This window comes from Nicotiana sylvestris, chromosome 4 (assembly GCF_000393655.2).
Source record: "Nicotiana sylvestris chromosome 4, ASM39365v2, whole genome shotgun sequence".
Classification (NCBI taxonomy): domain Eukaryota; kingdom Viridiplantae; phylum Streptophyta; class Magnoliopsida; order Solanales; family Solanaceae; genus Nicotiana; species Nicotiana sylvestris.
Window position 1 is genome coordinate 142,320,036 of NC_091060.1, and position 15,191 is coordinate 142,335,226.

General features: G+C 42.5%; 1 protein-coding gene across 1 annotated transcript; it reads left to right on the forward strand.

The window, feature by feature from the left end:
• The first annotated feature begins 423 nt into the window (after positions 1-423).
• On the forward strand, positions 424-888 carry LOC104217432 (putative F-box/kelch-repeat protein At1g12870). The gene has a single exon (XM_009767686.1). It carries the CDS (start codon positions 424-426, stop codon positions 886-888), a length of 465 nt encoding a protein of 154 aa, XP_009765988.1.
• Positions 889-15,191: the final 14,303 nt, after the last annotated feature.

The following is a 15,191-nucleotide window of genomic DNA, read 5'->3' on the forward strand; positions in this document are numbered from 1 at the left end:
CTACATTATGGAAAAATTATCAACTTATATTGTAGAAGTACAAAACTTTTTCCTCCGTGAAAAATAATTAGTCAAATAGAAAAGAGATATATATTTTATTTTCAAAAAAGTAAATAATATTATGGTAAATATTTTGTCCTTTCTTTAAAAAATAAAATAAAACTCAAATATGATAGAAAAATCAGACCAAACACTAACACGATCATGGTGATTGACTGATTGGTGGGTATTTTGTGTTTACACATTTAGTAAGGACTTAATAAAAAAGTTAGTCTATATATATATATAACATTTCTTTCACATTAGTTTTGGACCCTTAGTTGCTCGTTGTTGCCTGTCCTAATACAATACTACTATAATTATTCCATGTGAAGAAAGAAAATCAGCCGTCTTAGACAACTCTATAAATAGATAGAATAACTCATGGAGTATTCTAATTGGCCTGATGATTTGATAACAGAGATATTTGCGAGGCTGCCCGTGAAATCTCTTTTACGATTCAAATGTGTGTGCAGGAACTGGTACTCTCTTATTACAAGCTCTTTTTTTGTTAGAAAACACCTTCAGGAAAACCCTACCTGTCTCTTAATAGCTATTTATGGCGATGATCTCTCACAATCCGGCACCACTATTCATGTGTTGCCCGATAAAATATTACCCGGTTTGATTCCTGAAAAGCCTAATAATTTACAGATTCGTGTAGAGCTAGATGAGATTATTGGTCCTGTTGATGGCTTATTTTTGTTGCTCAAAGATTCACATATGGCTATGTGGAACCCAGCTAAAAGAGAGTTCAGACCTCTTCCACCAGATCTTCTCAAGTTCACCCATTCTTGTCCAGCTGGTTGTTTTGAAAATATATTTGGCTTTGGCAATTTGATCCAATAAGTCGCGATTACACTACTAGAAATCCGGTAAAAAGCGACCAAAGTTGATCGCTTATAGGCCTAAAAGCGACCAAACATGCCTGGTCGCAATATTGCCGGTCCCTTTATTTTAGGGACCAAAGTTGGTCGCTAAAGGACCAAATATTCCGGGTAAAGACTATAGCGACCAAAGTTGGTCGCTTTAATATTTTAATAATATAATTTTTGCGACCAAAGTTAGTCTCTAAAGGTAAAATACGTTTTTATTTATTTATTATTAATCATAAAAAAGCGACCAACTTTGGTCTCTAATCCAAATATTATATTTTAAAATCTGAAAATAGAGACCAAGGTTGGTCGCTCTTTTATTAATTTTTTTTAAAAATAAGCGACCAACTTTGGTCGCTAATTTCAGGAATTTAATTTTTTTTAAATATAAGCGACCAAAGTTGGTCGCTATATTTCCAGATTTTTTTTAATGGAATAGCGACCAAGGTTAGTCGCTTTTTGAGAAATCTGGGTTAATTAGCGACCAACTTTGGTCGCTATTGCCCAGAAAATTATTTTTTTTAATAGAAAAGCGACTAAAAAGTGACCAACTTTGGTCGCTTTTCTGGGTATTATTTAGGTAGAAACTGTCTGTTTTGGCAGCTACACCACCTGCCAGTCATACCAAATCTCTATTACAAGCAACAACAACAACAATACCAACAACAATACAACAACAACAACAACACAAAACCAACATTAAAACCAACAAAGTATAAAGTTCAATAAAACTACCACATTAAGCTAACCAAACTAAGTTAACTCTTATTAAAAGCCCATTCGAAAATCGATTCTATTTGTCTAGTTCAAAGTGTATAAAAGTCAATGAGTGTTTTGTACATCATTATCATCACCGTCTGATGAACTTTCATCAGGAAGACGGTATCCAAAAGAGTCTACTTGTCTAGGACGGGAAGAACGATCACGGGGAGGACGGGAGGAACGAGCACGGGGAAGGCGAGCCTCTGGCGATGATTCACGAGACCGGGGAATCAGCAAACCTCTAGAAGCTAGGAGAGATTTGAGCTGCTCTAGCATGCCCTGACACTGAGCGATCACGCCAATGTACTGAGCATCTCTAAGCTTTTCTCTTTCCTTGGCCGCTTCTAGCTCGGATGTGAGCTTTGTCACAGTCTCCCGCGTAGCGGAGAGGCTCTCCCCATTAAGTTGCTCGGCTTGCGAGGAAGTCCCTATTCCTTGCATTCCACACTTATAGCGATGGAATTTCTTAGTAGGAAGCCCGTATACCTTCCCCCATTTTGGACCGCCTACAGCCTCCGCCCACATTCTTTCAGCATCCTCTTCCGAAGGTTGGATTGGCCCGCCCGACTCATTAGGTGGTTGACTGCGTATGAATTCCTCCACTTCAGTTGTGAAGCGACCCTATAAGAAAAATTATATTGAATTAGTATTTCAAAATTTATATAAAAGTAAATCAAAATACTTAATGAAAAGTGAAAACTTACATGTATTGTCGAGGCTCGTCCCTCGATCTACCTTTCTTGATCCGTCTCTTTCTTCTTCTTCACAATATGAGTCTTCTTGAATAGCTCATCTTGGTTCATCGGACGCCCCAACTTCTTTTCCTGAAAACTCATAAATTTTAATTAATAAATAGAATAGATATACTTTGAAAATTAAAATAAATGAAGCAATTACGTACCATTCTTCTTTTTATTATCCCTAGGCTGATCGCACCTCCAGTGTGTAAGGATCCTCCCTTCTCAGATGCGCGAGCTTTCTTTCCTTTTTCGCTCTTCTCTAAGAACTTTGCAGTAAGCCATTGCCTTTGCAAATCATCCCATAAATTCTGAAGCAACCAGTCAGGCTTCTGGTTCAACTTTCTAGCTTTGGAGAAAGTATGTGACAACCGCTTGCGAGCCTTGAGATGAAAATTTGCAGCCACGTCCGCTCTATAGCAATGTTCCCATACACACTTACTTTGTATTTCAAAAGTTAAATATTAGATGAAAATATCATAAATATAAATAATTATACTGCTTAAAAGAACATTTATACCTTAAATTCATTGAAAATTTGCTCCTTCAATTTATAAACTAAAAGTCCAATTCATAAATTAAAAGTTCTAATCATATCCTAAAATTACAATTTATAAACTACAAGTCCAATTCATAAACTAAAAGTCCAATTCATATCCTAAAATACTCAATTTATAAATTAAAAGTTCAATTCATAAACTAAAAGTCCAATTCATATCCTAAACCCTAGATTCTAACTAAACTATCAAGACAATACAAAGTATAATTGAAATAAAAACTAGAAATAACAAATATTCAAGGTTATAATTCAAACCTAAAAGTTAGGATTATATCCGAAAATGTCACGACCCGAATTTTCCACCCTCGGGAGTCGTGATGGCGCCTACTAATGTGAGCTAGGAAAGCCAATCCTTAACAGCTTACTTCATTAACACATCCTTAACGAATTTAATAAATGTACGGAAGACTTAAATTAAAGAAAATGAACAATAATACGAAAATCATCATATGCCTCTACCCAAGAACTGGTGTCACATTACTCACGAACTTCTAAGAGTACTAAATACAACCGTTTAAAAGAAAAATATAAACTGTTTGTCTCGAATACATGAGATAACAGACTAAAATAAAGATAGAGGAGACGCCGAGCTTGCGGATGCTTGCAAGGCTACCTCGGTGTCACACTGCACTGAAAGCTGGCTCCCGCGCTACTGCTGCTGTCCAAGACCTGGATCTGTGCAAAAGAACACAGAGTGTAGTATCAGCACAACCGACCCCATGTGCTGGTAAGTGTCTGGCCTAACCCCGGTGAGGTAGTGACGAGACTAGGACCAGACTCCAGATAAACTTGTGCAGTTATATACTATATGGCGGAAAAGTAAACAGGTAATAAGCAATCAAAGCTGGGAAAGGGGAACCATGCTCCGGGGCTAGCAGATAAAATAGAATATCAAAGAATAGTTAGGAAACTACAATTTAACTTCTAACATGGATAAAGAGAAATAAGGCAACTTTCACTTTTAGTTTCATTTTGCTGCAGGCGTGCAACCCGATCCCATTTCTCATATCTTGTGGTAGGCGTACCACTCGTTCCCATTTCAGTATATCTTGTGGTAGGCATACCACCCTCTCCCATTTCATTATATCTCGTAGTAGGCGTACCATCCGCTCCCATTTAATTATATCTTGTGGTAGGCGTACCACCCGCTCCCATTTCATTATATCTCGTGGTAGGCGTACCACCCGCTCCCATTCATTATATCTTGTGGTAGGCGTACCACCCGTTCCCATTTCATTATATCTCGTGGTAGGCGTACCACCCGCTCCCATTTCATTATATCTCGTGGTAGGCATACCACCCGCTCCCATTTCATTATATCTCGTGGTAGGCATACCACCCGCTCCCATTTCATTATATCTTGTGGTAGGCGTACCACCCGCTCCCATTTTATTATATCTTGTGGTAGGCATACCACCCGCTCCCATTTCATTATATCTTGTGGTAGGCGTACCACCCGCTCCCTTTTACATTTCGTCACACAATAACAAGAAATACCGACAAGAGAACATAAATAATATAATAACTTCCCGATAAGGGAACACAACAATGTTATAATTTTCTCGGCAAGGAAACAACAATATTGAATTAGTCATCCCGGCAAGGGAGAATCAGCTATAACCAACCTCAACTCAACTTGTACTCAGTTCAATTATTGAAAATGCTCAATCATAGAAAATCATTAAATAAAGTACCCAAGTGTCATTTAAGAACACAACAACTTTCAATTTAAGACTCACAGTCATGCTTGACACCAACATATAGATACTCGTCACCATGCCTATACGTCGTACTCAACAAGAAGGAAGTAGAAAGTATGACTCAACTCCTAATCCCTCAAGCTAGGGTTAGACCAAACACTTACCTCGATGCCTTGATCACCACTCAAGTCTCAACTATAGCTTTACCCCTTGATTCCACCACCAATCCGCTCGAATCTAGTCACAAGTTACTTAACTGCATCAATAAGTGCTAAATGAATCAACCCCAATGCATGAAAATGAGCTTTCTAAAGTTTTACCCAAAAGTTAGAAATCACCTCCCGGGCCCACATGGTCGAAACCCGAGGTTCGGACCAAAACCCGATTACCCATTCCCCCACGAATCCAAATGTATAATTTATTTTGAAATCGGACCTCAAATTGAGGTCCAAATTCCCAATTTTAGAAAACCTAGGTTCTACCCAAAACACCCAATTTCCCCCATGAAAATCTTTGATTTGAAGTTGAAATCATGTTAAAAAATGTTAAGGAGTGAAGAAAATGAGTTAGAAATCACTTACCAACGTTTTGGAGAGGAAATGTTGTTTGAAAAATCACCTGTTATGTTTTGGGGTTTTGAAAAAGTGAAAAATAATTGAAATTCCCATTTATTTATACCCCTCTCAGACCCCCTGTGCGGACCACATCAAATGGACCGCTGCCGCACAGGCCTCCCTGAAGACCTGCAGTTCAGCACCCTGTGCGGACCGCACAAAGGCGACTGCGGCCGCACAGCCTCCACCGCGGACCGCACAATGGCGACCGCGGTCGCGCTGGCCCCTCCACGGTCGCACGCAATTTCTCGCAGACCGCACTAGAGGGTTTGGAGACTACAACTTCCTGAACCTGCAACATCTGACTTTCTAAGCCTAAGGCATCTCGGAACCCACTCGAAACTTACCCGAGCTCTCGAAACTCCAACCCAAGTATACACACAACCTCAAAAACATTCTATGAACATATCCGTGTAATCAAATTACCAAAATAACATCACGAGCATCGAATTAAACCTGAAGATTAATAAAATTTCTCAAAACTCTTTTAAACATCAAATTTCTCAATTAAGGTCCGAATCACATCAAACGACGTCCGTTTTTAACGAAATTTCACAGGAATGTCTCAGGTCATATATAAGACCTATACCGGGCGTCGATACAAAAATACGGGCCCGATACCATTGCTTTCTAATCAGTTTTCACTTCAAATTTTTTTAAACAATTTCTGAAAACAATTTCACTTAAAAATTCATTTCTCGGGTTAGGGAGCTCGGATTTCGATTCCGGGAATACGCCCAAGTCCCATATTTTCCAACGGACCCTGCGGGACCGTCAAATCACGGGTGCGGGTCCGTTTACCCAAAATGTTGACCGAAGTCAAATTTATTCATTTTAAAGTCAAGACTTAACATTTTAACAGAATTTCATATTTAAGCTTTCCGGCTACGTGCCCTGACTACGCGCGCAAATAGAAGCGACTCTAAATGAGGTTTTCAAGGCATCAGAAGCATATAATGGGTAAGAAAAATAGGTGATGACCCTTTGGGTCATCACATTCTCCACCTCTAAAACAACCGTTCGTCCTCGAACGGACAGAAGAAGGAAGTACTTGAGTTGGGGAATAAATGAGGATAACGGCTCCGCATATCGAACACTCCCAGGTCGATGCCTCAGGAGACTGACCTTTCCATTGAACACGAACCGAAGGAAAGCTCTTCGATCTCAACTGACGGACCTGCAGGTCTAGAATAGCCACCGACTCCTCCTCATAAGATAAGTCCTTGTCCAACTGGATAGTACTGAAATCTAACGCGTGGGATGGATCGCCGTGATACTTTCGAAGCATGGACACATGAAATACTGGATGCACGACTGATAAGCTAGGCAGTAATGCAAGTCTATAAGCCACCTCTTCTACTCAATCAAGAATCTCAAATGGACCAATGAACCTAGGGCTAAGCTTGCCCTTCTTCCCGAATCTCATCACGCCCTTCATAGGCGACACTCGGAGCAATACCCGCTTACCAACCATAAAAGCCACATCTCGAACTTTGCGGTCTGCATAAGTTTTTGCCTAGACTGAGCCGTACGAAGCCTCTCCTGAGTGATCCTGACCTTGTCCAAGGGCTCCTGTACCAGATTCGTACCCAACAACCGAGCCTCCACCGGCTCAAACCACCCAACCGGAGATCGACATCTCCTACCATACAAAGCCTCATAAAGAGCCATTTGGATACTCGACTAGTAGCTGTTGTTGTAAGCAAACTCTGCTAAAGGCAAAAACTGATCCCACGAACCTCTAAAATCAATGACACAAGCTCGGAGCATATCCTCCGGAATCTGAATAGTCCGCTCGGACTGACCGTCCGTTTGGGTATGAAAGGTTGTACTCAACTCCACCTGAGTGCCCAACTCTCGCTGAACTGCTCTCCAGAAATGCGAGGTAAACTGCGTACCTCGGTCCGAAATGATAGACACAAGCACACCATGAAGGCGAACATTCTCCCGGATATAGATCTCAACTAACCTCTCGGATGAATAGGAGACTGCCATAGGAATGAAATGCGCTGACTTGGTCAGCCTGTAAACAATGACCCAAACTACATCGAACTTCTTCTGAGTCAGCAGAAGTCCAGTAACAAAGTCCATAGTGCTCTGCTCCCACTTCCACTCGGGAAGCTCAATCCTCTGAAACAATCCACCAGGCCTCTGAAGCTCATACTTAACCTGCTGGCAATTCAAACATCGAGCCACATATGCAACAATATCCTTCTTCATTCTACGCCACCAATAATGCTGCCGCAAATCCTGATACATCTTCGCGGCACCTGGATAAATAGAGTACCGGGAACTATGGGCCTCCTCTAAAATCAACTATCGAAGCCCATCCACATTAGGCACACAAACTCGCCCCTGCAATCTCAAAACTCCATCATCACCTAAGGTAACTTGCTTGGCACCTCCACGCTGCACCGTGTTTCTAAGGACACACAAATGGGGATCATCAAACTGTTGATCACGGATACGCTCCAATAATGAAGATCGAGTGACCGTGCAAGCAAATACTCGGCTAGGCTCAGAGATATCCAATCTCACAAATCGATTGGCCAAAGCCTGAACATCCAACGCAAGCGGCCTCTCACCGACCAGAATATAAGCAAGACTGATCATGCTGGCTGACTTTCTACTCAGAGCATCGGCCACCACGTTGGCCTTTCCCGGGTGATACAAGATAGTGATATCATAATCCTTCAACAACTCCAACCATCTCCTCTGCCTTAAATTCAACTCCTTTTGCTTGAACAAATACTGAAGACTCTTGTGATCAGTGAACACCTCACATGCCACGCCATATAGATAATGCCTCCAAATCTTCAATGCGTGAACAATGGCTGCCAACTCTAAATCATGGACCGGATAGTTCTTCTCATGAATCTTCAACTGCCTCGAAGCATAGGCAATGACCTTGCCATCCTGCATTAGCACTGCACCAAGCCCAATACGGGAAGCATCGCAATAAACTGTGTAAGGCCCTGAACCTGTGGGCAAAACCAACACCGGTACGGTAGTCAGAGTTGTCTTGAGCTTCTGAAAGCTCGCCTAACACTCGTCCGACCATCTAAACTGGGCACCCTTCTGGGTCAACCTGGTCATCGGGGTTGCAATAGATGAGAACCCCTCCATAAACCGACAATAGTAGCCTGCCAATCCCAAGAAACTCCGAATCTTTGTAGCTTATATTGGTCTAGGCCAGTTCTTGACTGCCTCAATCTTCTTCGGATCAACCTGAATACCCTCTGCTGATACAACATGACCCAGAAATGCAACTAAACTCAGCCAGAACTCACACTTCGAGAACTTAGCATATAACTGACTATGCTTCAGAGTTTGAAGAACCACTCTGAGATGCTGCTCGTGCTCCTCCTGGCTGCGGGAATATATCAAAATATCATCAATGAAGACTATCACGAACGAGTCCAAATAAGGCCTGAACACTCGGTTCATCAAATCCATAAAAGCCGCTGGGGCATTTGTCAACCCAAATGACATGACTAAGAACTCATAATGCCCGTATCGAGTGCAGAAAGCTGTCTTAGGGACATCAGATGCCCTAATCCTCAATTGATGGTAGCCAGATCTCAAGTCGATCTTTGAAAATACCTTGGCACGTTGAAGCTGATCGAACAAATCATCGATCCTCGGCTTTGGATACTTATTCTTGATGGTAACCTTGTTCAACTGCCGGTAATCAATGCATATTCTCATCGAACCATCCTTTTTCTTAACAAACAACACTGGTGCACCCCAAGGCGAAACATTGGGTCTAATGAAACCCTTCTCAAGCAAGTCCTGCAACTGCTCATTCAACTCTTTCAACTTAGGCGGGGCCATACGATATGGCGGAATAGAAATGGGCTGAGTGCCCGGAGCCAAATCAATGCAAAAGTCAATATCCTTGTCGGGCGGTATACCTGGCAGGTCTGAAGGGAATACCTCAGGAAACTCACGAACCACGGGCACAGAATCAATAGAGGAAACCTCCGCACTAGAATCACGAACATAAGCTAAATAGGCCAAGCACCCCTTTTTGACCATATGCCGAGCCTTCACATAAGAAATGACGCTACGGGTAGAATGACCAGGAGTCCCTCTCCACTCTAAACGAGGCATACCCAGTAAAGCTAAGGTCGCAGTCTTGGCGTGACAGTGCAAGATAGTATGGTAAGGTGATAGCCAGTCCATCCCCAATATGACATCGAATTTGACCATGTCTAGAAACAACAAATCCACACGAGTCTCAAGACCCCCAATCACAACTACAAAAGAGCGATAGACTCGATTACCACAATAGAATCACCCACCGGCGTAGACACATAAACAGGAATACTCAATGAATCACTAGGTATGACCAGATACGGTGCAAAATAAGATGACACATACAAGTATGTAGACCCTGGATCACATAACACAGAAGCATCTCTATCAAAAACTAGAACCGTACATGTAATAACTGCATCTAAAGCCTCAGCCTCGGGCCTGGCTGGGAGAGCATAACATCGGGGCTAGGCCCCACCACCCTGAACTATCTCTCTGGGACGGACTGCTGCTGGATGGCCTCCACCTCTAGAACCTCTACCTTCACCTCTAGCATCTCTACCCCCCCTTTAGTTGGCTGGACGGGCTGTGGAACATCTGGTGCCTGAACCATAGCACGGGAAGCCTGATGCGGAGAACTGCTCGAAGCCCGAGGGCAATACATAGCAATGTGCCTCGTGTCGCCACAAGTAAAACAAGCCCTCGGCTGCTGGGGCTGACGACCCTGAAAACTCTGAAGTGGTGGTGCAATGATAGGTGCTGGTAGTGCACTAAAGGACTGCTGATCAGAATACTGAATCGGAGGACCACGGCCACCTGAAGCACCGTGAAAAGCCTGAAGAGCTGACTGAAAGGGCCTAGGAGGATGGCCTCTACCATATGAATCTCTACCTCCAAACGAGGTACCATTGAATCTACCTGAATGGCGGGGTCTCTTATCCGACCCCTGACCACCTCCCTGTGACAGAACCATCTCAACTCTGCAGGTCATATTGGCCGCCTCCTGAAAAGTGATCTCACTCCCGGCCTCCTTGGCCATCTAAGACGAATCGGCTGAATAAGACCGTCAATAAACCTCCTCACCCTCTCTCTCTCTCGATAAGAAGTATGACAAGAGCATGATGAGATAAGTCGATGAACCTGGTCTCATACTGGGTGACCGTCATGGAACCCTGCTGGAGGCACTCGAGCTGCCTCCGGTAGGTCTCTCTCTGAGTAACGGGGAGAAACTTCTCCAGAAACAATACTGTAAACTGCTCCTAAGTCAAAGATGGCAACCCGGCTGGCCTAGCTATGCAATAATCCCTCCACCAAGTCTTGGCGGATCCAGACAAGCAGAATGTAGCAAAATCGACCCCCATTGGTCTCAACAATACCCATGTTCCTGAGAACCTCGTGACAGCTATATAGAAATCCTGGGGATACTCAGAAGAAGCACCGCTGAAAGTAGTAGTGAAGAGCTTGGTGAACCTATCCAGCCTGTACAAAGCCTTGGAAGACATAGCCGCTCCATCACCGGTCTGATCTACTCCAACTGGCTGAACCGCTGGAGTCTGAATCTGAGGAGCTACCTACTCCGGAGTGCATGTGGCAGGAGTCTGAACCCCTCCTCCAGCCTGAGAAGTGGCTGGTGCTACAGGAAGCAAACTTGCTCGGGTGACACTCTCCATGAGGCCCACCAATCGGACCAGAGCGTCTTGAAGAACTGGGGTAGCAATAAACCCCTCTAGGGCCTGAGCTGGGCCTACCGGAACTGCTGGGGCCGGAACCTCCTCCTCAAAATCAACTTGAGGCTCCGCCACTGGTGCTGTTGCTCGGGGCTGAACTCTGCCCCTACCTCAGTCTCTAGCACGGCCTCGGCCTCTGCCCCTAGTAGGAGCTGCTGCTGGGGGCTCGGTTTGCTGAGCGGTAGATGAGGAAGCGTGTGTTCTCGCCATCTGCGAGAGAACAAAGTAGAAATCCAATTAGCATTTGAGGAACAAATCCGTACGACAAGAAAGAACAAATGTGAGATTTTCCTAACTCTGTAGCCTCTAAGGGATAAATACAGACGTCTCCGTACCGATCCCTCAGACTCTACTGAGCTTGTTCGTGAGTTGTGAGACCTATGTAACCTAGAGTTCTGATACCAACTTGTCACGACCTAGATTTTCTACCCTCGGGAGTCGTGATGACGCCTACTAATGTAAGCTAGACAAGCTAATTCTTAACAACTTACTTCATTACCACATCACTTCTTTTAATGATTATCAGGGATAGCATGAAAACAATGGAATTTAATAAATGTACAGAAGACATCAATTAAAGAAACTGAACAATAATACGGAAATCATCATATGCCTCTACCCAAGAACTGGTGTCATATTACTCACGAACTTCTAAGAGTACTAAATACAACCGTTTGAAAGAAAAATATAAACTCTATGTCTCGAATACATGAGATAACAAACTGAAATAAAGATAGAGGAGACGCCGGGCCTGCGGACGCTTGTAAGGCTACCTCGGTGTCACATTGGACTGAAAGATGGCTCCCGCACTACTACTGCTGTCCAAGACCTGGATCTGTGCAAAAGAGCATAGAGTGTAGTATCAGCACAACTAACCCCATGTGCTGGTAAGTGTCTGGCCTACCCCAGCGAGGTAGTGACGAGGCTAGGACCAGACTCAAGATAAACCTGTGCAGTTATATACTATATGGCAGAAAAGTAAACAGGTAATAAGCAATCAAAGCTGGGAAAGGGGAACCATGCTCCGGGGGTAGCAGATAAAACAGAATATCAAAGAATAGTTAGGAAACTACAATTTAACTTCTAACACGGATAAAGAGAAATAAGGCAACTTTCACTTTCAGTTTCATCTTGCTGCAGGCGTGCAACTCGATCCCATTTCTCATATCTTGTGGTAGGCGTACCACCCACTCCCATTTCAGTATATCTTGTGGTAGGCGTACCACCCGCTCCCATTTTATTATATCTCGTAGTAGGCGTACCACCCGCTCCCATTTTATTATATCTCGTGGTAGGCGTACCACCCGCTCCCATTCATTATATCTCGTGGTAGGCGTACCACCCGCTCCCATTTCATTATATCTCGTGGTAGGCATACCACCTGCTCCCATTTTTATATCTTGTGGTTGGCGTACCACCCGCTCCCATTTTATTATATCTTGTGGAGGTGTACCACCCACTCCCTTTTACATTTCATCACACAATCACAAGAAATCCCGGGAAGGGAACATAAATAATATAATAACTTCCCGGCAAGGGAACACAACAATGTTATAATTTTCCCGGCAAGGGAACAACAATATTGAATTAGTCATCCCGGCAAAGGAGAATCAGCTATAGCCAACTTCAACTCAACTTGTACTCAGTTCAATTATTGAAAATGCTCAATCATAGAAGATCATTAAGTAAAGCACCCAAGTGTCATTTAAGAACACAACAACTTTCCATTTAAGACTCACGGTCATGCTTGAGACCAACGTATAGATACTCATCACCATGCCTATACGTCGTACTCAACAAGAAGGAAGTAGAAAGTATGACTCAACTCCTAATCCCTCAAGCTACAGTTAGACCAAACACTTACCTCGATGCCTTGATCACCACTCAAGTCTCAACTATAGCTTTACCCCTTGATTCCACCACCAATCCGCTCGAATCTAGTCACAAGTTACTTAACTGCATCAATAAGTGCTAAATGAATCAACCCCAATGCATGAAAATGAGTTTTCTAAAGTTTTACCTAAAAGTCAGAAATCACCCCCGGGCCCACGTGGTCGAAACCCGAGGTTCGAACCAAAATCCGATTACCCATTCCCCCACGAATCCAAATATATAATTTGTTTTGAAATCGGACCTTAAATTGAGGTCCAAATCCCCAATTTTAGAAAACCTATGTTCTACCCAAAACACCCAATTTCCCCTATGAAAATCTTTGATTTGAAGTTGAAATCATGTTAAAAGATGTTAAGGAGTGAAGAAAATGAGTTAGAAATCACTTACCAACGTTTTGGAGAGAAAATGTTGTTTGAAAAATCGCCTCTTATGTTTTGTGGTTTTGAAAAAGTGAAAAATAACTGAAATTCCCATTTATTTATACCCCTCTCAGACCCCCTGTGCGGACCGCACAAAGGCGACTGCGGCCGCACAACCTCCACCGCGGACCGCACAAAGGCGACCGCGGCCGCGCTGGCCCCTCCGCGGTCACACGCGATTTCTCACGGACCGCACTAGAGGGTTCAGAGACTGCAACTTCCTGATCCTGTAACATCTGACTTTCTAAGCCCAAGGCATCCCGGAACCCACTCGAAACTCACCCGAGCCCTCGAAACTCTAACCCAAGTATACACACAACCTCAAAAACATCCTACGGATATATTCGTGTAATCAAATTACCAAAATAACATCACGAGCATCGAATTAAACCTCGAGATCAATAAAATTTCTCAAAACTCTTTTAAACATCAAATTTCTCAATTAAGGTCCGGATCAGGTCAAACGACGTCCGTTTTTAACCAAATTTAACAAGAATGACTCAAGTCATATATAAGACCTGTACCGGGTGTCGGAACCAAAATACGGGCCCGATACCATTGCTTTCTAATCAGTTTTCACTTCAAATTTCTTTAAAAAATTTCTGAAAATAATTTCACTTAAAAATTCATTTCTCGGGCTAGGGACCTCGGTTTCCAATTCCGGGCTAGGGACCTCGGATCCGATTCCGGGCATACGCCCAAGTCTCATATTTTCCTATGGACCCTCGGGGACCGTCAAATCATGGGTCCAGGTCTGTTTACCCAAAATGTTGACCGAAGTCAAATTTATTCATTTAGACTTAACATTTTTCACAGAATTTCATATTTAAGCTTTCCGGCTACGCGCCCAGACTGCGCACACAAATCGTAGCGACTCTAAATGAGGTTTTCAAGGCCTCGGAAGCACATAATGGGTAAGAAAAATAGGTGATGACCCTTTGGGTTGTCACAGAAAAATTCAATTCATACCCTAAAAGTTCAATTCACAAGAATAAATCATAAACCCTAGATTCTAACTAGCAAAATTTAAGACAACACATAACAAATTTAATAGGAATTAGTAGGGTTTAAGGTTTCTTCTATTCAAACCATTTTTCCCCAAATTAGTAGGTAAAACTAAATATTTTAGATACTAAAAATTATCATAGATTTAATTTAGCTAAGAATAATTAATTTTTACAAATCAAACTAGGAGGAATTAAACAAAATCAGTGTATTTCGAAAAAAATAAAGAAAGGAGAGAGAAACCTACCAGGGCAGCGGAGGACGCCGGCGGTGGAGTTGTTGCCGTCGGTGAGCGTCGGTGGCGCCACTGCTACTGGGAGTCGGAGGGGGGGGGGTTGAGTGTGAGAGAGAAAAGAGAGAGTTTGGGGAATTGTTTTGAAGAAAATAAGAGAATGGGAGGGGAAACCCGATTTTGACATTGTTTTTAGAAATAGCGACCAACTTTGGTCGCTATATTGATAGCAAAATAAGTTTTGACTATTTTGACCAAAATAGCGACCAAAGTTGGTCGCTATTTCAAAAAAAAAATTAAATTACTTTTAATTCAATTTAAAATTATGTACATATGTAGTATAGTGTGTGTGTGTGTATATATATATATATATATACATATAAGCTATATTCGATATATATATAGTAAGGATTTTAATTCAATTTAAGCTATATATATATATATATATTATATAAGCTATATTCGATATAATATTAGCTAATGCACTAATACTTAGTGCATAGTATAGTGTAAGTATATATATATAATACCCTTCAACGGCCACTTGCCTAAACGGGTTTACGAGCCCCACCAGTTAGGTTGGCCTAACCA

Coding starts and splice junctions, on each gene's coding strand:
- LOC104217432 (XM_009767686.1), top strand. CDS start 424: ATGGAGTATTCTAATTGGCCTGATGATTTGATAACAGAGATATTTGCG.